This window comes from Larimichthys crocea, chromosome XIV (assembly GCF_000972845.2).
Source record: "Larimichthys crocea isolate SSNF chromosome XIV, L_crocea_2.0, whole genome shotgun sequence".
Taxonomy (NCBI): Eukaryota; Metazoa; Chordata; class Actinopteri; family Sciaenidae; genus Larimichthys; species Larimichthys crocea.
Window position 1 is genome coordinate 10,558,942 of NC_040024.1, and position 24,962 is coordinate 10,583,903.

General features: G+C 40.2%; 2 protein-coding genes and 1 pseudogene across 3 annotated transcripts; 2 read left to right on the plus strand and 1 right to left on the minus strand.

Annotated features, from left to right (window-relative positions):
- Positions 1-2,139: 2,139 nt before the first annotated feature.
- On the plus strand, positions 2,140-18,695 carry kcnj10a (potassium inwardly rectifying channel subfamily J member 10a). 2 transcript variants are annotated; one of them, XM_010747487.3, is made up of 7 exons: positions 2,140-2,782; positions 2,922-2,992; positions 9,363-9,755; positions 10,257-10,468; positions 10,829-10,960; positions 12,218-12,395; positions 16,558-18,695. In XM_010747487.3, exons 3-7 carry the CDS (start codon positions 9,371-9,373, stop codon positions 16,965-16,967), a joined length of 1,317 nt encoding a protein of 438 aa, XP_010745789.1. In that variant the 5' UTR covers positions 2,140-2,782; positions 2,922-2,992; positions 9,363-9,370; the 3' UTR covers positions 16,968-18,695. The 2 variants fall into 2 exon arrangements, with proteins under 2 accessions (XP_010745789.1, XP_019120184.1); XM_019264639.2 differs by having other exon boundaries at positions 2,140-2,775.
- Positions 18,696-19,400: 705 nt separating this feature from the next.
- LOC113747668 (uncharacterized) lies at positions 19,401-19,515 on the minus strand (annotated as a pseudogene).
- Positions 19,516-20,525: 1,010 nt separating this feature from the next.
- Positions 20,526-23,107, plus strand: LOC104932308 (uncharacterized). Its single transcript, XM_010747488.3, has 5 exons — positions 20,526-20,699; positions 20,901-21,194; positions 21,755-22,009; positions 22,155-22,306; positions 22,510-23,107. The coding sequence occupies exons 1-5, from the start codon at positions 20,666-20,668 to the stop codon at positions 22,885-22,887; spliced, it is 1,113 nt and encodes a 370-aa protein (XP_010745790.3). The 5' UTR covers positions 20,526-20,665; the 3' UTR covers positions 22,888-23,107.
- The last annotated feature ends 1,855 nt before the right edge of the window (positions 23,108-24,962 follow it).

The following is a 24,962-nucleotide window of genomic DNA, read 5'->3' on the forward strand; positions in this document are numbered from 1 at the left end:
GTGTAATGATGAATACTGTTTCATGTAAATAACATTTCTACAAAAAAATTATGAGCCACTACTTTAAAATGTGTGAAAACACAGGGCGAGTTGCTCAGTAGCCTGTTCACATGTTGGTATTAAGGCAGATGAAGGGGTTGCGACAGACACAAATATAGTAGAGAGATCAAAAGTTTATTTTTTATTTTATAGAGTATTTTTCCTACAACTTTGTCTTTGCTCTTTGCTTAAGAAATTCTTAAACCTCTTAAAAGTTTGAGGGCATGGAAATGTCTGCTTGGACTTGAAGAACGGGATCACAACTTCATAAGACTTGAAGAACAGGATCACAACTTCATAAGACATGGTTAAAAAACATGGTTAGTGGGAGACATAAAGCCCCCCATGTACATACACTACTGGACTCTTTTTTGACTCCTTAATCAACCAGTGGGATTATTTTTGCATTTAAAGGAACTCTGCCACAAGAACCAGTTTGTGTTGAAGGAAAAACAAAACTGGGCTCTGTTTTCAGAATTTAAGAGAGGAGGATGAGAAGTGCAACCGGCAAAACTAAGTAAAGCAACTTCTGTTAAAGATACAGGTCAGTTTTATTCCTGTAACTGTTTGTTATGAAGCAACAAGTTAAATACTGGTAGTTTGAAAAGTTGTACGTTGGTTTTGAGCAGTAAAAAGTGTAAATTTCTTCCACAGTTTGGACAACAACAAACTCAGAGAAAAGTTCTTCAGCATCCTCAGAATCTAGTATTTGTTTTCCTTGATCGTGCATTTCATCAGCTGCTTCAAGGCTGCAGGTGAAGCTCCACCACCCAGGAAGACAAGGATGACCCCGACCTAAAAGGTCCTTAATGAAATCCTCACCCAGAAGGTAAACATACACATATAATCAGGGCCCCCGTGGATGCAGGGCCCCATAGCTCCGGATAAGGGGAGCCCCAAACTCTGCAGGACAGGAGAGGGTGTTTAGGAGGAACAACACCCGCTGGCAGGTTGGAGGGGCCCTCGCAGATTGATGTGCGTGTGAAACCATCGGGGCCAGATATTGCGCAGTGCCGGGTTTATTGTGCGGTGCGTCTCAGCTGCAGATTCATGCGTCTGCGCCCCGCCTGGGTGTTCTCATCTGAACATACGGTAAATTCAACTCCCGTCAAAACAAAGTTAAAAGGCAAGCTTTGAATGGAGGGCTGACAAGTTGCCCTTTACGCTTTCTTTGGAATAAAAAAAAACTCAGACACAGACTAACTTTATAGAGTCAGACCATATATCTTGTTTTATTGGCGTGTATGATACTACAGGAATATTCTTCCTAAGAATAAAGAAAAATCTGTTACAGATTACCAGACCATCGTGTCTACAATAAAAACATGCATGAGTAATAAAGTACGAGACATAAAGAATGGCAGTAATATTACAGGAGTAGGATATATTCCTGTGAGTATCTACATTATGACAACAATAAACACATACATACCTATATCATCATTAATAAAATCACTCCTGGTTAAACAAACATTTTGTAGCCACCTCAGTAGTCAGTCAGTTTCTTTCACTGGCACCACAGAACACAAAACTCGCTTCCTGTTTTATTTTGTATTTCTCCCCTTTCCATGTCTTGTGTTACTTTACTTCCTGCCTTTGGATTTACCGCCAATTTTGATTGTTTCACCTGTCCCTCGTTAGCTCACACCCGTGTCTCGTCATCTTGTCTTAACTTAAAAGGGGCGTTTAGTGTTTCTCACAGCCACCATAGTTTCTCCTTCACTCTATAGGCAGGAGAGGGTGAGGCGACGGGGTTGCAATCAGCAACTAAAAGTACTGAATTCAAAGTAAAAGTACGGAAATATTATTGGCAAAATGTACTCCAAATTTCAAGAATAAAAGTGCCTAGAAAAGTTAATTTCCCTCTGAAGTGTATTATGAATGGAATATACAGTAAATAAAACAATTGTTCTTCAGCACAGTACTTGTACTTAGTTACTTTCTACCACCACGGGGATGAATTAATTCATCCTGTGCTGTCCATTCACAGCATGACCATGTGTACTCGCTTATACACAACAGAGTCCCCCTCCTCCTTGCAGGCGGACATGGCACAGCCTCACAGAGATGCACCGACATTATCCATTCAGTGCACACTGGCCAACGCAAAACTGCAAGCGGCCAAGTGCACAAGAAAAGAGCTCTTTTTTTTCTTTCTGTCTTTGATTTGTAAATACCTCCGTTGCAGTGCAACAACTTCCAGGCTTGTATCTTATAACCATCAAACATTTACATGAGAAAGTTGACAAAGGCTGAAACAGCGGAGGAGGCCTTGCAACAAAGAGGCCCTTTTATAGTGTACAGTCAGGGAGAGGGAGGGTAGGAGGAGAAGCTGGGAGGAGAGTTGAATTAATGAATTAAAAATGTCGTGAAACAGCGGCTGTCTGAATAGTTTTGGGTTTATATAGCGAGGCGTGCAGGGGGGTCCGGGAGGAGTGGACAGCACAGGCTTCTTTAACTTCTCTCTGTCCGAGCACACAGGGCTCTCTCTCTGCTTCACATGCAAGAAGAAGAAGGGGAATCGCAAACTGTGCTCATCTGATTACATAATGACCCACTAACAGTGAGCCAGAACCGGTACTGCCAGTACCAGTGTGCCGGGAGACACCGACCGAACACCGGTCAATACTCGTCCAGGCCTCTCTTCTGACGGCGTTTTTTCTTTTTTAAAATACAAGATGACAACGACGTAGAGGGACTGCAAGAGAAAAAACATGCAAACAATGTGATGTCAAAGTGAGAGGTGACTTGTTCGAGCTGTCAACGAGAGCTTGTCGATCACAGCCGTGAAAATTCTTGTTTTTTTTGTTGTTTTTTTGTGCCTCCAATCTTTTTTTTAACTATTGTTCACTTTCTGTGTTTTTCACATGTCTGCTGCACAGAGAAAGTAATTAAATCTTCAAGTTTCCAAGCTGTGGTCCAAGTGAACTTCTGTTACAGAGTCAGCAGAGAGGTAAGAGACACATAAACAGTTTAAAATCAAGTTTCTTTTTTGATTCAAGTGTGAAAATTATGTCAAGATCTGACAGTTTATTTGATTTGTGTGCAGGCCAAGTGTTGGTGCTATCTATTTACTTACCATACAGTTGTGTTATGATCATCTTGATGAAATTTCAGTGTCATCAAATATACTTCTTTCTTTATATTATCTTTATATTTCTAGTGTCTGTCCTAATGGTCTACTGTACCTTTAATTTCCTTTTCTGTTATTTCCCTACACTACTGCATTGTGACATTCCTCTAACATCCCAAAATACACTTGTTTTTGGCTTTGATATTCATCTTGTGCCCTCATAGTTATCCTATCATATATCAAGGTCTGCTATAAAGGTGTAATTTTATGTTTAAATAATCAGCAGAAACATACTGTAAATCCTAAAAACTTTTTAATGGCTTGAGGTTAACGTTCAAACAGTTGCTCAGTCTTGCTGCGGGTGTTGTGTTTACAGTGCGGAGGTGATTAGCGATGTGTAACAATAGATAAGATTCCACTAACAGATCTGTACTACTACGAAATACTACGAGAATTATCTGGGTCGAAATGCATAAAATCCTTAAAGTCCTGTACTGTATGAATTATGTTTTTGTACAGTACCACATACTACACGTGTCCCCAACAGATCCCGTGGTCAATATAGTTTACAATAGCAGAGTGGTACATGTCTGCATGGGAAATATAGCTGACCAACAGGAGTTAAAGTATAGTGCTGATAGTAACAGAAAATATTGGAGGACTTGTGAGTTTGATGGCGTTTTGACGCTACAAAAAGTCTAGACTCTGAAAACCAAAACAAACCCCAACTTCTCATTGAGGAATCCTCACCACTTCAGTAGTAAAACCAGATTTACAGCAAGGAGACAGACATTTGGCTACTACCAACTTGGAAAAAGATGGTAAAAGTCAGCGCTAAGTTACAGCATAGTGGCCAACAGCTGCTTTCCATTGTTTAATTTAGGTCAATGCCGTAACTCTCTCTTTAAGGAAGTGTTAGATTTAGACGGCGAGACTGCCGGACACAGACACATGAGACAAACGTCTAAAAGCCATGGTTACTGCTTACATTTGCTTCCTGTTGTTAAATTCTACATTAAGGTAGATTATGTTAACGTGAATGCAGATGATGCATACAGAATGCAGATGTAAGTTTAAGTTGCAGGTTTATATACAACTGCTGTTCTTTCCATGAGGAGGAAAATAACTGCTGCCTTGATTACATTGAAAAAACAGGAAAAGTTAAGTTCTCGGTATGCTTTAATCAGAGTTTGTTGGATGGTCAAAAAGCTCTTGAAACCCTCTGACCACACCACCTTCCTGATGGGACTACATACGATAGTTTTTGTACTCAGCAATGATGCCAGCTTCAGGCAACCATTGACCAACTTCGTGGAAGTGAGAAACTTTAACGTGAAAGTCCTCTTTTAGCATTTTGTCATGATGCAACACCATGAATGCATCAGAGGATTGACTTGATTCCCTGTTATCCCCATTTGAATCATCATTCCATCTCTCTATGACTTGTATGCCAGTATGTCTTCACGCATGGTCAGATGATGGATCAAACAAAATAGTCATTTCAAGCATACTGACACCTTTAGTACCCAAACTTTGCTCTTATACAGCAGCATAAGGCCCTATATAGCCCTATAAATAAGTCTCTTATAGTATGTATCACAAGCTTTGGGGTTGGGTTGGAAAGACATTGGAATACCATTGAGTGGATTTGGTAATTGAATGAGTTAGTGTTAAAACCTATAAACCAGTTTATTCATGCTTTGACATCTGCCACATTGGCCTCTGGGGGGTTTTAGGGAGCTCCCACGGGGGGCTTCATGTAACAGTCAAAATGATCAAAGGTACACTACAGGGTATATTTACATGATTTATTTCCGAGAAGTATCGACAGTAACTTCCAAACCACGGTTTTCTGTAGGGGGGCAGAATAAAGATTATATGTATGATGGACAGGTTCGTTTTTTTGTGTTTAAAAATCTTTCAGGATACAATAATTTTCAAGGTTTTGCTTAAATTAAATTGGTTATGATACAGTGTAAACGTAACTAGTAACATTTGTGAATTTGTAAACAAAAAATGACCATTAGTGTGACTGTTTCGATATAGTTATCATTAATGCCCGTACAAAGTACCATTTGCAGATTTGTTTGAAATGAACAAACAGACAAGACAATGGAAACACTACTACACTACAACAACAACAACAACAACAACAACAAAACAACAAAACACATTTTTAAGATTTTAAGAAAATGTGATTAAAGTATTAATTTTTATTATCTGAAATGAAGCACAGAGCTGACTATTGTTCTACTTTGTTAAAAGTTGATATTTTTGATACATGGTTTTCACAGGATAGGGAAATTTTGGAGATAAAAATAAAAATATTATTAATATTAAGGGTTAATTTATATGTGGCCTCCTGACAGTGATCATATATGATGTTTCCATATTGATCTATTTTGAGAAATAAAGAAGTACTCAGACTGTAGTTGTAATTTTATCTCTTAACTTCCTGTCTGCGCAGGAAGTCTTGAAATATCTGTGTGTATTGCGTTGGTGGTGGAGACTCTTTTGGTTAGTTTCACTATTACACACTGTCCGGGCGTTCAGTGACTGTGATTTATTGTAAACTAAACGCTGATTTTTCACAATCATATAATATCATATAATAAAAATAAAAAGCCACCAAATGCTTCCACACTATAGTCTAGTTGAATTGTTTGTAAGCTGGCTGAACATTAGATGATGTAGTAGGTAATTTTGCGCCAACAATCATCTTTTAAATCAGATTTGGTGCTGTCAGGTCCTAATGAATGTGAATGCGTGTTCCCGACTGTCTGAAGCAATCAAGACTATGACTTTTTACTTACCGCCAGCAATAGCAAGACAAGTGGAGAGGAAAAAAAAACGGAAATGAAAGAAGAGACTGTCTGAAATCATTCACTGTATATATATAGAGACACAGTGACACAACAGCAGCTCATTTGTACGGCAATATGGGGTGCTCAGTTTGGCTCCAGTAAGTTTTCAACGGGGTTTCAACGTCTTGTGTTGGCTGCGCAGATGCCTTCTTGGCACGGCCTGTGTTGATGTTTAGACAGTCCTTTCAGTCTAGTGCAGAGGCTGCTGTGGTGTGGACACTGGTCACAGCCATTCAAGCCGTGTTGTATTGAGTCCTTTCAGCACAGTGTACTGGCTGCTGGGGGTTCTTTATGGCTGTGGACACTGGACAGGGGCACTGAGTGGAAGGGATTACTCCCTCCTCTGGAATACTAATGACCGTCTTTTGTCACCGATCTGTTTCCTCCACCTTCACTCCACAGACCCCTTCCTCACTCTCCTTCGCCATCCATTTCTCATCCTCTTCCTCTTTCACTCCTTTTGTCACCCGAAACCCAATTATTCTCCCTCCTACCCACCCCACCCCATCTCTGCCCCCTCACAATGTCAAGCACTGCATACTCATACACGATCAAACGCGTCCGCAAACACACACCACGCGCACATACACACTTTGACGCTTCGTACCGCTCTCCTCTTCCCATCTAAGTTTGCTCCCTCTTTCACTCACTCGCTCACCCAGTCGTATTTTTCAATGGTGGCTTTTGTCCCTTTCATCTCGTCGGAAACAAAGGATTCTTGTGAGCACAGGACAGAGGGAAGGAGAGGGACGGCGAGTCGGACAGAGAGGAAGAGATCCTAACCTTGATCGTGGTCGTCAAATGAGTGGGAAAAGTCATTTTTACAAGAGAGGGAATCCATCAGAATTACTGTCAGCAAGACCGATACACTACCCAAATATTGTCCTACTAATCGAACCATCGGCCTCACACTTGTCCAAGAACTGCACAACTCGGTCCAAACAGAACAGTATCATTATAACTTTAAAAGTTTATTGCTGTAACAAGATGTTTTCCGCGTAATATTCATCTTTTTAAAACAATAAACATTTCATTTCTTCTTTTTATGGTGTGGCAGCAATGTGCTGATGTAGTCTTCAGCGTTAAAGCTCCACGACTGTATAAAACATGGACGTAGTTTCCATTACATCACCCACAGGTTTCTGAAGAGCCCAGGAAAGCTCAGATTAAAAGCTATGGCCACTGCTTTCTTGGCAGTCCTCCCTCTGTCACCAATCTTAAAATGGGCAAATACATTGATAGTTGGTGGACCTGGGTGCTCAAACAATCGGTAACAGCACCCACCTGTTAATCAAAGCAGCCTTAATATAATTTGAACAGGTGAATTCAATTCAACAGTCAATTAAACAGACTCTGTAGGGAAGTTGGAAATAATGGATTAATGTATTGTTAGTTTGGTATTTCGTAGGTTTTCGTGACAATGAGAAAAATATAGAAACCTTTAAGTAGTGAATTAATATTAATACAGATGCCAGCTGCTATACGTCCTTGCTTTCCAAACCAAACATTCCTTTTGGACAATAAATAGTATTGTATTGCGATCTAACTGTTCAAAAGGTCTATATGTCCAATACACGAGTGTGTGTTTACTGTATGTGTAGGCAGGAGCTCCGCAGGGTTCAGAGTTCAGCTGGAGATTGACACGGCCAATCACATGGGCCTCCTCTTGACCCCGCCTCCCTGCCCTCTCTCTCCCCCTCCATATCTTAGTATTCAGAGCACAGACATCAACACAGATCTCTATTCATTCACTCAGTGTGAGCTCCGGCATGGAGAGAGGAGAGAGAAGGGTCAGAAAGGACAGGAAAGGACAGAGCGTATCAGATCGTCTTGGTTCTTAGGCTTTTGTTTGTGTTGTTTTGTTTTTGGTTTTGTTATATTTGCTCCGGAAAGCAGAGGAAGTTTAAAACAAAAGGGGCCATTTAGTGAACAGTGAGTGAGAGCAAGAGAGAAGAAAAGAAAAAAGGACTTGGAGAAAGAAAAACTGCAGCCAAGATGAGGGTAAAACTGTTTGTACAAGGAACGACCCGCACGGTGACAATAAGTGTCCATGGCACCCAGGAGTAGGGTGGGGAACTTCTCATTATGTCGATATACTGCTGACACTCACTGCCAGTTATAAACTCATCCATCGCATCCCATTATTCTCTGACAGAGGCATTCATGTGACTCTCGTTCAGTGACAACAAGCACTTAGCTTGAGTGTATGGGACTACAAATACACCATTATTCATTGACATCAGCCATATTTAACAAATCTAATTAATAATAACACCAAAGCCACATGCATCCAGCCTTCGAGGAAGGCTTTCAACAAGGTTTAGGAAACTGGTTGCAGGGCTTTGCTCCAACTGAGCCACAAGAGCATCAGTGAGGTCAGTCGCTAGAGGCTTGACTTTTTTAACAGTTGTTGTCATCAGTATGTCTATAATACGGAAATAACCCAGTTACAATTAAGGGTGATTTGGGTTTATGAAATATATCTAGTAACTAGCGCTTGCTCTAATTGTTTGAGGTTTGGCAGAGTTTTAATTTGATAATGTTTAAATGTACTGTACTCCTCAAGAGTAAAAGATGTAATGCGCACTGACAGAAGTGGAGACAAGAAACAAAAACTGTTTGCATGCATTAGTTCAACGTTCCAGCCTGTTTAGTTGTTGTGGCTCCTTTGACATACAGTATGCTGGTGTTCATGGTCGCTGTTGGCTTGGAAAATGATTTGCTGGATAGTAGATGTGATACGATCCTGTTCATTCAAATGCAAAATTGGACATCACAAAGCAACTTCTAGACTCCATAAAAAATGTCAGACGGGGATGTTTACTAACGTTCTCCACAGCGGACAACTTCTCATGAAGCAGATCTAAAAGAACACACATCTGCATGTCACATCTGCTACATAACTGAGGTCTCTATTCAAGTAAAAACAGCACAAACAGGGAAGGGTAGAGTACGAAAACAGCTTTGAGCAAAATGAAAGAGGGTGGTCCACTAGGAGATCTCAGCGTCCTTGATTCAAATTTAAAGACTTTTTTTTCTCCTCATCTCAATTCAGTAGCCGTCTTGTGCAACGGACACGTGAATGAGCTTACGCTACCAAACTTTTAAAGTGAAAGAGCAGCTGTGCCTTCATGCTGAAAGAAGGCTTTTATTTTGACAAGGCCAGCTGCCTCTGGTGAAAAGGAAAGGGGCTTAAATGGACCTCCGTGAACAGCCACAACACTGCCCAGTGAAAGCTGTGCTTCTAATCTCCACTCTGTCATTTTTCTCATTCATGTGGTTCTCAAATGTTCTCTTCTTTCTGTTCTTCACACATCCTGCGCCTTTTCATTTGGACTCACCTGCTGTTCACTTGATCTGACGGCCTTTCTTCTTACCCCCTGTAGTGCCCGCCATGACCTCAGCCACTCCCCCCTCCTCTGAGAGTTCCTCCCCTCAGAAAGTATGCCACTCCCAGACACAGACTGACATCACCAAGCCCCTGCTGGGCTCCACAGGGGGGAACGGAGGTGCTGGTGCAGGTGGAGTAGGAGCAGCAGCCGGAGGGCCCAATGCACTGCGAAGGAGGCGCCGTGTGCTCTCCAAAGATGGACGAAGCAATGTACGAATCGAGCATGTAAGTGGACGAGGGGCGCTGTACCTCCGGGACCTATGGACGACTTTCCTGGACATGCAATGGCGCTACAAGTTCTTCCTTTTTGCTGCCACCTTTGCTGGGACCTGGTTCCTGTTTGGAGTGCTCTGGTACCTAGTTGCAATGGTGCATGGAGATCTGCTGGGTAAGAAGGAAGGAGGGGTGATAGTGGAGAGTCAGAGGAAAAAAAAAGTTTTTAAAAATAAGTAGGAAAGCCATCAAGTTAGATTAATGACTTTGGTGATCCCCTGACTTTTAATGATCTAAAGTGAATCACACTCTTCTGTGGTTACTAAATAATTATTCCATGTTGCCAGGAAAATGTTTTTGACTCCTTTTTTAATGCCAAGATCAAATAGTAATTATTTTAATATATTCAGTTTCCAGAGAGCTCAGAGTGAATTCATGCTGTGACAAGAGAACAACAAAAAAATGTCTTTACCCATGTCCTTTGGCTTTTTGTAAAAAACAACCCATGGTGTACTTTTTTGTGAATGAAAGAAAGACACGCAGGAATACAGTTTTGCATTGTAGAAAGAACATGAGAAAGATCTGGCAGAACACTGAGAGAGGGAACAAAATGTTCTTTGATAATTTGTTTACACCCCTAAAACCAAGATCTTCTGTTCTTCCTCCGGTCCTCCAGAGTTTGATCCCCCCTCCAACCATACCCCATGTGTAATGGAGGTGAAGACCCTGACGGGAGCCTTCCTTTTTTCTTTGGAGTCTCAGACCACAATTGGTTACGGCTTCCGGTGCATCACAGAAGAGTGTCCTGTGGCCATTGTCCTGCTCATCTTTCAGCTGGTCATCACCATGGTGATGGAGATCTTCATCACAGGCACCTTTCTGGCAAAGGTAGTCAGATGTAGTTTTTAGTCTGGTGTAAAACAGGAATGGCAAAACATGATTGTTAAAGAAGGGATGAAAAATTGGAAATTGTGGCATGTGCTCTCTTAAGTAATATGTGCTTGCTATGGAGAAAAAGAAACACTCCTGTGACCTTTGACGCTGCACTAAAATGACATGTTTGCATAAAGGATATTACTTCAGAAAACTATTGTCCATAAACACACTTTGTTGGTGCAACAATTACTAATGCAAGTTAAGACTTGACCATGCAAAGAGAAAGCCAGATATCCACAAGATCTAGTAACACAGCCGGCTTGGACTAGGGGGTTACACCCCTTTATAAATACTGTTTTCCTTCTCTTGTAGGTCGCTCGTCCCAAGAAGAGAGGCGAGACAGTGAAGTTTAGTCAACATGCTGTTGTGTCAAATCATGAGGGTCGGCCCTGCCTCATGATCAGAGTTGCCAACATGCGCAAAAGCCTGTTGTTAGGATGCCAGGTATGCAAGTTTGTATTTTGAGTATTATTCGTTTCTATTGGGGCAGTTGAAGTTTATCAGTAGTACTGTAATTACAACCCTAGTGTATTTGATACCCTTTGTGTGTGTCTGTCTTGTATTTCTGTGTATGCTTTCGATTTCACCTGATGCCAAATGGATATGAACCCGTTGACACTGACGTACAGTCTTTCCTGGAAGCGCATGCAGCGAAGAAAAAGAACAGAAAGGCTTTCATGAGAACCATAAGCTCTTTAAAAGGACCGTTGTAATGTCAAGTAGTCTAGACTACGGTGTATAAGCATGTATAAGAATCAGGTTTATTGCCTTATTGTCTTGGTGTTTATGGTGCATTACAAACATTAAGTAAAAAATGCCAGGAAGAAAAACAATCAAGTACTAGAATACAAATATATAAACTATGTTTTCTTATGAATAGAGCTGTACAGTTTGTGCAGGAATGTGCAAGTATTAACCAGGTAATGTCCAAAAGTTCACAGTATGCACAGTATTTAAATGTGCAAGAAATTTATCATGGACTAAAATAGTCCAAATCCTTTGGACTACTGCGTTAAAGTTAATGCAAACAGTCCGTATATGCAACATGTAGGGTCTGGGTGGGTGGATGATCAGAGTCAGTGTCAGAGGTGGCCATTGGGAGTCAGGAAAAACGGTTTTGTGGCTTAAGTTTTGGTCCTGATGGAACGCAACCTCCTGCTGGAAGGGGGTGTCTCAAAAAGTTTGTGTCTGGGGTGGGAGGCATCAGCCACAATCTTGCATGCCTCAGAGTCCTGAAGGAGTACAGGTCTTTAAAAGACGGAAAATGCATGGAGGTTTAGAAGTGCACCATCATTGTCTTTAGCAGATTGAACTTCTTCAGTTGCCGCAGGAAGTATATCCTCTGCTGGGCTTTCTTGATGAGGGAGCTGATGTTCAGAATCAACTTGAGGTCCTGGGAGATGATGGTTCCCAGGAAGCAGAGCGATTCCACACACAGGGTGATGGGAGCAGATGCAGCTGGGTTTACAGCATATGTGTAGTAGACTGGAAAATCTGTCCATGCTACAAGCCAATATAAGCCTTTTTTGAATGCTTGCTTAACTATAATAATCTATGTAACTAATGGCACTGATTGAGCAAGTCAGTCAGTGGCATGCTGAAGGTACTGGCCGTTGCAGGTATTAAACCTGGGGCCTTTTGGTTACAGGATGCCTTCTGCAACCTCTTGGCTACATTTACTGACTCCATCTTGGCTCCCAGGTGACGGGGAAGTTCCTTCAGACGTCCCTGACAAAGGAGGGTGAGACAGTACGGCTGGACCAGCGAAACGTGCCTTTCCAGGTGGACACGTCCAGCGACAGCCCATTCCTCATCATCCCCTTGACTTTCTACCACATCATTGACGACAACAGCCCCCTCAGGGCCTGGGCGGCAAAAGGTAGATCATGACTCTCATGTCAAGTTGTCTGGCATGTCTGATGAACAAATAGCAAGACGAAAACTAGTCTTAACACATTTATTTTCATGTCACACACAATGTTTTTTTTTTAGGCTTATATATTAATATAAATATTGGAAAGTAATGGCATCAGGTGTAATATGTTTTATGAAACAGGCAATATCTTTATTTGAGGTCAGAAGTTCATATGTCTCTGGAGAATAACTGTACGTTCAGTATGTATGTGTATGTAGGTGTATTGGTATTTATGGTCATGTGCTGCGTTCTTGGCTGCCTCTAACTGCCTGGAGTTGGGCTGGTTTGGCACTGGAGGAGAGGGTTTCGCTGGCTGGAATGTGTGTGAGAGAGATCGCCAGAGACACCCCTCATTAGAGCACAATGCTGTACAGTCCGGGGTGCTGACACGAAGCCTGCACAGATCCACTTACAGCCGCACAGACCTCTCAGTGCTGAAAGCCACAAAGGACTTCTGATCGCTGCGTGATTTACGCTCACACTACTCATTTACTCCAGACAGCTTCTTTTATTTCTATTCTTGGCTTCACATGACACACTTGGTTTTCTGATTTGTTGTGATCAGTTCCCGTCCTTACAGTACCTTTATGCTCTGCCCTTTAACTTGAACTTTCATTTCTGCCTTGGTTTCTGTCATCATTGTCTGTCATGTCATCTCCCCTCCAGCTGCACTTTTCCCTCTTGTCATTATGATTAGCCTCACTGTAGTGAAACTTGAACTTCCAGTTAATTTACCTGTTGCCATATTTAAGAGATTACATTACAACACACATAATGCCATCCACAGTACTTCAGTAATCCCTGTTCTTGGTGCCAACTGTAACAGTAGCCTATTTTTGTTGCCAGGTCCCCAGTGTTGACTGAATCCAGGATGTGATGCCCTAAAAGCACTCATGCAAAGCACTGAACAGTTCTTGTAACTTAAATATGATAAGTAGCTCTGTTTATTAGATTTATTAAACAAAGAAGAAAAAAAGACAAAACATAATAACTCTTTTGCCCAGTGATAGACTGGTATCCTGTGTGGCCTAGTTGGCTGCTGCAGCTCCCTGCAATCCTGCACAGGATAATTATGTATAGCTCATGGATGGATGGTTGACTGGTTGGATAGGTGTCCTTAATGGACATTTGGACAAGTCTGCATTTCTTGGACATGCATTCATGACTGAGCACACTTCAAGCTCCCTGCAAAGCTGGTTTTATGTTCTCAACATGTTCAAAAATATAAGGGACCTTCAGCAGGGAACTGACTATGAGTCACTGTGGAGACAGTATATAGGAGGGAGGTCATGGCTGTCGATACCTCTGAGCTGGATTATCAAGAATTTCCTCTTAATCATGTATTTGTATTGTACCACACAAGGCTGACTGTGTGTGTGCACCATTGATGACTCATTCAAGGACTTTATTTTCTATAGAACTGAGGGATGATGAAACCGATAACGAAAAAATGCTTTCTGGTTGAGAAGTGTGGGTGGTGGGAAAATGTTTTAAGTTAGGTGAGATGAGCAGGTGATCACATGGTCTGAAACAACAGACGAATTAGTGGCTAGCAGACAAGAAAAGTCACCAAAATAGTCCAGTTTTATCATGCAATATTGTTTATTGTATAGTTTTGGGAGGCAAAATGCGGAAAGAGAAATATTGCACTCGTCACTTGGCTGATGATGTGCATAAGTAACACCTAGTAGCTCGCCATATGAATGTCAAACATGTTATGAAAATTAACGGCAAAGAAACTAAGAGGCTGCCACTCTAAGATAGTGCTTTGAACTCAGTGCTTACATTTGCGTGCTGCTGTTAAGCAAGTATAACTTTCCATGTTCGCTGTCATATACTGTGTCTCAATTCGGATGCTTCCGTTAGTACACATCATTGTAGTGCACTGTGTACTTCCTGGCATGGTGCGCTAATTTCTGCAGGGCGTTCTCACTTCGAGTACAGCCGTTGCACTTTATTGGAAATGATGATAATAACATTTCATAACTTATTCCTCTTTGCTGCATTGACATTTGACTGCCAACTGCAACCATTTCAGCTAAAGCAGCTTCCACCAGTGGTCCCTCCATTCGGCTCTGTAGCCACTGAGGGCAAGAGGTGTCCAGACTCAACTTTTTGACCGCTATGATTACACCATTCATCACAGTACACTGCATTTTGCCATAATTGACAGTAAACACACTTATGTGCTCAAAATAGCAAGAAGTACACCAGATAAAGTGTTTATTTACCATTTTTCCAAGGTAACATTTGCTAATTAGCACGAAACACAAAGTATAGCTGATGGACAGTACATTTAGAAATTTTCTCCTTAGTGTATCAACATCGTCAGGATTCATTGCCTGTGATCCATGACCAAAAGTGGTGGAACGACTGACCACCTGACAGATGGTCATCTCTAACCATACTACTAGGGATGAAAGGAAGATCACTACATGCAGATGAGCCCTTTGCACCGCCCATTACAGGCCAATATAAAGAATGCCTCAACCAAGTTTGTTGCAGTGTGTACAAGCGGTTGCGAAACCTGGTGTTTTTTTCCCCGGTGGGAGCGGTTTTGGGTCTGGGTTAGGGTAAGGGCTGTTTAGACAGATGACAGAGTCTGCATTCTGAGTGAGGCCTGTTGATGCAGGTGTGTGCTTGTTTGAGTGCCTATGTCCTCTAGCGTGTCCTTCGTGTTACTGTGGTTGTGTGTTGATGAAGTATGTATTGCATTTGTTTTTTAAATCTATTGAATGTTTGCAGCAGCTTTTTGTGTGTCTCTTCCGAAAAGGGTTAATAAGTGTTCTGCCCTGTTCAAGTGTTTTTTGGGATGAGTCTTGTGTCTGTTTGTGTGTGTCTTCTTTCCTTACCTACGTATCCCACTCTCTGGACTACTTTTACTGAATGAATCCACCTTAAAAAACCTCCTCTTTCCGATGGTGCAAAACACCTGTTGTACAAACATTAAAATTCTCCCAGTGCTCTGAGCTCACAGCCCGGGCAGCCCGGCTAACAAACTGTGCTGACATTAGCTGCAGCAGCTACAGTTTACAGCAGTTTACTTTACTGTCCGCCAGGAAACTGATAGAAACAGACATAGAGTGGGAATGACACCATTCACCTGATTATAAGTCAGTGCAGAATCAACATGATTTTCCTTTTTTTGTTATTTTATGGTAGAAAAGTTAAACAGCTCATGGGACAACTAACAAAGTTCTGTTGAGGCCAGATTATCTGCTGCTACCTCATATTGTTGCTTTATACATACTGACAGTAGGTGAGCAACTATAAAACTGTATGTAAAGTGAAAGCATCATTAGTGCCCCACAGAGAATGATCACCCAGGTTTGCACTTCCCCTTAGCTCTATGGAGCATTCTAGCTTATTATAGCTCATTGTTGTGGTTGTCTGCCTTGCAACTGTGTCACCCAGCTGTTTTCAACAGAAAAGCAATAACATACTGATGATTCTGTCTGTCCAGCACCAAAGATAGAGCCTTGCTGGTGAACACAGTGGAGAACTGAGCAGCCAGAGAGCTAGATATTCTTTTTTAGGACAGTGAATATTGGACTTACATTTAGTTACATCAGGCTGCCAGACTCAAAGTGTATGAGAATATTGCTATGAGTCTGCTGGATGTGTGAAGAAACAACATCTTCACCACATCTAGGTTATACATTGATGACTCAGTCCTGTTTTGTTTTCAGTTCTATGGTTTATTGGAAAACAGACTTTTGATACACCTACATAATTTAAAGGGAATTCAATGCAACAGATCTTCCCCAAATTTCACATTCATTGTCACAGAGATGTTAATTCAATTATACTTTTATTACTGAGGCCGCAGTTTGTAGTGGTGCAATTCATGTTCGGCGTCTAATTAATCTAACCTAACGTTTCTTAATCACATTAAATATTGTATTGATTATAAACAATTTAATAATAAAACATTCATGACTTGAGCCCAAGAAGCTACCCCTCCAGCTCCACGGTTAAGCTTGGTATGCTGCGTTCAAGTGGCCACAAGAAATGCGGCTTTGAATTCCTCTTTCATTAAGTGATTTCATACTTTGAGGAAACTAATATAAAAAAACATAGGCTTTCTTAGTTTGTTGTTTAACCTAAAGTCTCTTTTTCCCTTCAGGCGGAGGCTGGACAGACCCAGAGCTGGCTGACTTTGAGCTGCTGGTGATCTTGAGCGCCACAGTTGAGCCAACGTCCGCTACCTGCCAGGTTCGGACCTCCTATCTTCCAGATGAAATCCTCTGGGGCTACGAGTTTCCCCCCGTTGTCTCTCTGTCTCCCTCAGGAAAATATGTAGCCGATTTTGCCTTCTTTGACAAAGTGGCCAAAACCAAAACACCACCCTTCTTCAAGCAGTCCCTGTCACCAAGCCCGCCGTCACGGGCGTCCCGTCACCGCAGCGGCAAGGAGGATGGGACGGATCCAGAAAAGATACGACTAGAAGAGAGCTACAGGGGGGAAGAGAGGGGTCGAGAAAGAGGGCGCATCAGAGATAGCAGCCCGCTGAGTGTGCGCATTAGTAATGTATGAGGAGAAAGAAAAAGGTTACAGTAAGCTGATGTGAAACTGAGATTAGGTCAACACAGGAAGACAAGAAACAAGCTGCTCAACCGAAGAAGTCAAACACTCTCATAAAAGAATATCTCCTCCACCCTCACTACGCCTACGCACACTGAACACCTTGGAGGCTTTTCACTACACCCCCCCCTCAACCGCACACAAACACTGCCTACAATGTGCTCCTGTAACCACAGGACTGTGGGGATAACACACTGATCATATCTGTGTCTGCAAACCAACAAAGGGAGCGAATTACAAACCCAACATGTACAAATGTGCAGCACAGCATCAAGTCATCTGTTTTCTATACTTTTTTTTTTTTTTTTTTTTTTTTTTTTTTGGAAAGGACTTGATTCACTGTAACTGGAGGATACTCAAACACCAAAAATCACCTCAGGTCATTTCTGTCTTTAATTTAGCCATATTTTTCCAAATTAAATCAACTTCTGTCAAGAGTTTGCTAGAAATGATGTCTCTTCTTTGAACCAAGACAGAAGGAAGGTTAAAATAAAACTAAATTACAGACAAATTGACTTTATGAGATGATTTTTGCAGTGCACTTGGATGTCTGAACTGGATGTTAATCACTGAATCACAGTACTGTTTTTTTCTTCTTTTTTTTAAATTAATAAAATACCTGCAACAGGTGGCGAAAATACTGGAACCATATTTTTTTAACGAAGGATTTTAAAAGGAATGTATCATATTTTATGTACCCAATAGTTTCTAACAACATTGTTACTTGTTGCACATGAAAATACTGTGCTCTGTGATATGAATGTTTCTCGTTTATTGGGGTAAAATACTTTTTTAGTAATATTACTAAAAGCACTTTAACTTGAAAGAAAAGTGGCATTATTCACAAGGGAATAACTGAACTAACTTTGATACTTAATGCACTGTAATAAATGATTAAATCTTGTAGTTATGTTTGGGGTTTGTGAGTGTGAGTGTGTGGTTTTATGCTTGAGAATGGATAATTTTGTGAATGTGATAATACTGAAGTTTTTTGTGACCTGCCTTAAATTTCATGTACAGTATGTGTGCGTGTGTGTGTGTGTTAATGTATCTCTGTACAGTGTATTTTTTTTTATGTCCTGACATTTGATACACAACTCCACATTTTCAATATACCCTATGAATTGTTGTTAGCGCACAATGTTATTTCTGTAAAGTACACACATCTTTTTACTGCTGTATTTATTTTCATACGGTGGTTATGAAAGTGTCTGTGGATTCTGCCAATGTGTGCCTAATCAACTGACTTTTTGTATTAGATTAGTGCATATATTTGGTTAAAAATAACCAATTTCTTGGTTTATTGTGGTAAAAATTATTGGATATCTGAATTTTTAAGTGAAGGAATCAGGAAGAATTAACAGAAAACCTTTTTTTTCTATACGTATTTTTGTTTGAATGCCCCATAAAGTGTGATTTTAAAAATCAGTATATTATACATCTGATGATTTGTTTTAAATCCGTGCTCTTGATAATAATATAAGATTAAGTGCCACTATTCAAATGAAATCCTCTGCTGCTCCACACAAGCCCAATGAAAAACAAAATATGATGTGTGCGTGTTTATTCTGCAAACCCTACTGTATATGGATCACTCATAATACTGGAAGCTCATTGGTCTAACTTTTTAAATAAGCACTTTTTTAAGTGGCTCTTTTAATAAATGTATTATTTACAACATGTCTGTATGTGTGTGTGCATGAAACAAATTGATTCCCGTTTAAACTGACTCCACAGGCAAGTATACATTATCAACGTTAAAAGCCAAAACTTTCACACCCTTTCACGCCCTCAAAGGGTACAATAAAATTATTTATCAGGAAAATGAAATCATCATAAGAAAAGTGAGAACTGAGTACTTTTTTGGTCTTTTCCTGCATTGTTGGGAAGTTTCGGGGGGGGGAATTCGCTGTAACATCCGAGCATGACAGGTCCCCAGTGACAAAGACTCCAGCTGACATGAGTTACTGGGCGGGGGGTACTCTGATATTTCTTTTCTGAGGTTGATAAAGCTATGACCTTCCCTACTCTGCCTCTGATGGACTGAAAATCTTATCCTAACCCTTACCAATCTCAGTCTTTCTGCATAAACCTAATCACCTAATGATTGAACATTACTAACCTAACCATCAAATCAAAGGCTGGCAGAGTCGGAGGCAGAGTCAGGTGTGTCATTACTACACCATTACTTGGAAAAATAAATTGGTCTTTTGGGATAGTGATATGAAAACTGGGTAAATGGACTGTACTTATTTAGCGCCTTTATAGTCTTCCTACTACTCAAAGCGCTTTACAGTACGTATCTCATTCACCCATTCATGCACTGATGGCATTAGCTGCCAACTGCTCATCAGTTTGAGGAGTTAGCCATTCATACACCGATGGCACTTACAGCACCTGGTGTTCCCAGGCGGTCTCCCATCCAAATACAAACCAGGCCCGACCCTGCTTAGCAAGATCAGACAAGATCGGGCATGTTCAGGGTGGTATGGCTGTCAGTTTTTTAGAGTTGATTAGTTAATGGCTAAAAAAGGTTTATTTCATTTCAAAAGAAGTTGTCCATCCTCATTGACATAGGACCAATAGCTTTTCTGTCACATACATTTTTCCCTTTGGTGCACTGATTTTCTGTTCAAAGGAGAGCATGTGAAATGTAATTTCCAAATGAGTAATGTATGCTGTATCGGAGACATGTACAGTAACTGTTATTATGTTCATGGTATCACATTTTAGTAGAGAACTAGTTTTTATATAGTACAACAAAAAGTCCAGATGTAGTTTCCATGAGTTCAAAATCCCCACTGATGACACCTTCAGTAGGTGATTTCTTTTTAGTCATAATGCAGCACATAGCTAATAGAAAGCAGAAACTGTAGGTCTTTTAATATATATTGATGTACCTTGTTTGTGTAGATCAATGTGAATAGTTTGCACATAATTATGTTTGATACACAAAACAAATGTCACTGCTATTGCTTTAGAAGTGCAAGGCTGACAAGACTGGCTGCTCATTTCCTGCACAAACCACAGGAAACACATTGTTTGTTATGAAACCCAACAGATCTACAGGTAAAAGGCACAGCCCACACGGAAAAGACAAATGAGGACAAATCTGCAAAATCTCACCTTTTCCAATTTTGATATAAGAAAGTTTTGGTGAAATAGCAAGAGAAAGACTTCTGTTGAGGTCTTCAGTCAGTGTAATGCCCTGTATCAATTCAGCTGTGCTCAATATTAAACATGAGCATGACACAAGATAGATGAGAGGTAATGCACAGAGGCACTTTGGTTTTGTGATGAGAGTGTGCAAAGGTTAAGGTTATGCCGACTTTGTAAAATGCAACTACCTTAACATTACATTAAATTACTGCAATAAAACATGTTACAGTGTAGTAGTTTTGGATCAGGCTGTGTGGATAACATTCAAATGATTTTAAACAAATTACCTGTCACTTCTCTTTCATTGGAACTTTTTTTTTTTAGCTGCCAGCTGCACTGTGTGTGGTTTCCGCTCTAAGTCACATATCTAACATCTGCTGTCATTGCTTTGCTGCATTCATGTGCTTGTACATCCATCGAACCCATGTAAAACTTCCTGTTTTCATTTCAGACTCGTTGACATTACGCAAAAAGAATTAAGTGGATTGAAGATGCTTCTTATTCTGAGTTGTTGGATTATCGCAGGTAAGTGGAACGTAAACTGTGTCGTCATTTGCATGTTATATGTCAGAGCCACAACAATTTTTCCATTTGTTTAGTTGGTAAAACATATAATCAACGAGCTACAAAAAAATGTAATTAATTAGTTTAAAAAAACAAAACAATATTTGTAATGTATTTCAAGATGTTTTCTTTTAAATCATATAATTTAATGTTTCTTATTAGGGATTACAGCAGAGGCCACACCGACGAGGCACTACCGCGTGAAAAACAGCTCATTCTGTCTACAAGCTGGAAAATCAGCAGGAAGTTCTGATATCATGTGGACTTTTAATAAGACAATGATTATTGTTCTAAATAAAGAGGTCCAACCCAACTTCACAAACAAAGTGGATTATAATCCAAGTAACATCTCCTTATGTATCAACGAACTCAGTGAGACAGACAGTGGCATCTACGAAGTTCAACTCAGTAATAATGGCCGTTCTTCATCTGAGACTCACATACTTACTGTTCAAGGTAAGTTCTAAGCAGTTCTTTGTCTTTAGCCTGTGTATACCTTGTATAGACTGGTCTGTGGATTTCATTATTTAAAATCACCATGAGAGTCTGATACAACGTTTATTTTGAAGTCCACATTTAAGATTACTTTATATTTAAGATGACTTTTTCACTGTGACTTCAAACAAAGTCAACATAGATCACATAAAATGCAAAGTTGTGTGTTAAGATTTCACACACCATATTAAAAATGTTTTCAGATCATTTAGTTTCCCATGACTTCAGTGGCCACAGAGCATTTGCCTCGAAACCTTCATGTAAATTTAGTGTGAACAGAGCTGGCTGTAGATGTAAGCAAATGGCAGGGTACTGTAATTTAAACAAAAGTAATAAATTATGTAAAAATACAGTTATAACGGGAATGTCCTGTGTGGTGGAAAGAAATGCACACTTAATATTGTCTGTTATTTTTAGGCAGTAGGCCTTATTGTTGTTGCTGTGTTTCTTACTATCTACCAACAGAGGGCGCCGACATACAAACTAACTCTTTACTTTATCTGCTTGGTTGGCTATTTCAGAAACTGTTCCCACGCCTGTCATCAGGATGTCAGTAATGCACCCCAACATTTCTGCTGATCTCTGCAACATCACAGTTAACTGTACCGTCCAGCATGACTGGATGTTGTTTGTCTGTGATCAAGACAGTTGCAGAGAATCCCAGGGATCACTCGGGAAGGTCAATATCACAACCTCCGTTGTCAACAGATCTATTGTCTGCATTAGCAATAATGACGTCAGCAGAAGCATTGTTTCAAAAAGCATAGAGGCAATGTGTAAGTATAATGTGATGTTTTAAGATAACACTCTCTAGGGTTCATCTTTAACTTTAGAAAAAATATATAGAGTTGTGTCTTTATTGTAATGCTCCAGTTGTTATGTGGTCCCTATCTACTACAAAGTTTCTCCATGTTTTTCCAGGCTTCAGTCGCCAGCCTGATCCTGAAGTCAAGACATCACATGTTGTATTATTAGTGGTAATAGTTGCAATAATTGCAGTGGGTTTCGCCGTCATTATAATTATTGTCTGTGTGGCAGAGAGGGACGGTTCAACCAAATGTAATCAATTTCAGGTAAGCTGAATTTACTAATCGATATTTAAATAGATTTTTGTGATCTAACTTTAAGGATGTATACTTGAAAATTTCTTCTGTTTTTTTGAGGAAAATGTGTTTAGATGATTTCAAACACGAACAATTCTTCAAGATGTGCTTTGGTGTCTTGCCGTAGTGCATGACATTTTGCTTAAAAACATATTTTATTGCATTTTTTATAGGCACAGACATCTCTTGTGTCTCTTGTGCAAATCCAGCAAGTGGAGATACAGCCACCATCCGTGCCCAGAGCCTCTACCTCTTCTGATGTCTCTTATGAAAACGTGAGCGCCATGCAGCCCAGCGAGACCAGCAATCCAACCATCAGCCCAAGAGAGGAACTGGGGCCAAAGCAAAGTCAGGAAGTGGATACCGTCTACAGCTTTTTACAGGTACCAAACAAGGCTGCCTCGCCTGGCAGGAGTGACAGCAATAATGATGCGAAAGAACACAACAAGACAACAGAGGCATCGACTTCACCGTCTGTCACTCAGAATCAGGCAGAGCAGCCTGCGGAAATTGACACAGTGTACAGTGTGTTGCAAAAGCCACAAATATGAACTCACAGCACCACCAATAGGCCAAACAAGATCTACAGAAGCCAAAGAGATGAACATGACAAGTGGAAGAGGTCTGTTCAGTCAAAGCCAGAATAATGACATTCATGTAGTATTTTGTACAGTATTTTGATATTGTGGCATTTGTTTTATTTCAGAAGCACTTGGTGACTTGTGTATATTTTTTTATCAAACGAAATAATAATAAAACGAGTACAACAAATGGACTGAACTGTAATATTATGTAATGTAACACCCAGTGTTCCAAGTAAGCTACAGGCAATCACCTGAATGTTTATTTATTTAGTTACCTTTATTCTCGCTTTTCTTTTTTTAAATTTTTTTATTGATTGTCAGTATTTTACAGCAGTGCTCCTTAAAGGAAGAACCACAGAATGCAGCTTTATCTAAGATGACAGCAGATAGTTCGGATATGTTGGTCATGAAGAATAGTTTGCCTGTTCTACTGTGCCATCTCTGACTTTTTGTAAAAGGCCTCTGGGATCCAGATCTGTCAGTGTGGCCCTTTAAAGGAAATCTCTCTTTGACAAAACAAGTCATGTAGTTTGGTAATGGAAGACTTAACTCTGTAATGCAAAATAAAGCACAAAACTGTATTGAGGAGACCATTATTTATAAATAATACCACCCTGTCTATCCAATTAAAAACATTTGCCTTATGACCAGCCAATCAATCAGCAACTGACGACAACTTGACTTTGTCCTGATGATTTGAGAGTGGATGAAAGAGGTTATCATGGTGTCGCAATCAAGAGTCAAGTGGGATGCGCTTACCCTTTTAGAAAATTTCTCTCAGTTCAAATGTGATCCAGCTTTCCCCAGATGCAAAGGCAATAACTAATTCTTGTTTGTCTAACTGATCGCAGACGTGCAGTTTTGCACAGTTTCAAGAGTCAGCTCATGCATCTTGCTTTTGAGTATCATTTAGCACAATGAATGCAAAGAACAGTGGGTAAAAACCATAAAAAATCATGACGTCACCACTTGTTAGGTGTCTTTCTCACATATTATACTATCTGTTGCTATCTATGCATTGTACTGGGCTCAATTTCTCTCCTTTAAAAAAGTCTTGTATATCCTGCAAAGTATATGATCCTTCTTCTTTGGTGCAACTACGCCTTATATTAATATATATATATATATATATATATATATATTATATATATTAATTCTATATATATATATCTATAATTACTATAGTGTTATACAGGCTAGGTGTTTGAATAAGCCATCTGTAATGGCACTTTCCTGTCAATCAAGTGCTGATGCTGTTAATTCTGCATAACTTTGAGCCTTACTATCATTTTAACAGGTGAGTTAAAAAAATAAAAATCTGTTGTACTCAGTACAGTTGTCATGAACAGTAAAATTAGCTATAGAGACCAAAACTGTTCTCTGTACCAGGCTGTAAACATGTTTATTTCCCAAAACTGTTCTCTGTACCAGGCTGTAAACATGTTTATTTCTGTTGTGAAATTGGGCTTTTTAATGAGGGCGCTTATGGAGATCACTCACTCCCATAACCTGTATTTAAATTCTTAAATCTTAATTTAATACTTTGCATGCAAGTTACATTATCTACGTTACATCTAATAATGCTAGATACTAAATTAATTAAATTTGCCAAACAGTAATAATTTCACGGTTATGCTTTGGTTTGGCGCTTTTCCCGCCTTTTTCTGTGTGTGTGTGTGTGTGTGTGTGTGTGTGGTGTTTCAATAACAAGGCACACGTCTCTCATCAGGCAATCACTCCCACGACAAAAGCCCGGTCTTGCAGTCGGTCCTCTGCAGTACTCTCAATATATGCTTTTGTCGTTCTGTAGAAAAGAGTTAGTTTATAGCCTTCCAATTTACTATTATTAATCAGAGGAGGTTTGTAAACATGTCACGTGAAGACATGTAGCTCTTTAGCGTCAATCGTGGTAAAGTAGCCCTGGATCGATATAAAACGGAGAGAGAGACGGGAATGAAGATTACGGCACTTCACTTTCAACTTTTTACGTGTCACGGGTAAGCATTTTAATTTGACACACCGTCGTGACTTTGACCAACAAC

Coding starts and splice junctions, on each gene's coding strand:
- kcnj10a (XM_010747487.3), top strand. CDS start 9,371: ATGACCTCAGCCACTCCCCCCTCCTCTGAGAGTTCCTCCCCTCAGAAA. Junction 10,469..10,828: donor CAGGCACCTTTCTGGCAAAG/GTAGTCAGATGT, acceptor CTTCTCTTGTAG/GTCGCTCGTCCCAAGAAGAG. Junction 12,396..16,557: donor CAGGGCCTGGGCGGCAAAAG/GTAGATCATGAC, acceptor TTTTCCCTTCAG/GCGGAGGCTGGACAGACCCA.
- LOC104932308 (XM_010747488.3), top strand. CDS start 20,666: ATGCTTCTTATTCTGAGTTGTTGGATTATCGCAG. Junction 20,700..20,900: donor GAGTTGTTGGATTATCGCAG/GTAAGTGGAACG, acceptor GTTTCTTATTAG/GGATTACAGCAGAGGCCACA. Junction 22,307..22,509: donor CCAAATGTAATCAATTTCAG/GTAAGCTGAATT, acceptor CATTTTTTATAG/GCACAGACATCTCTTGTGTC.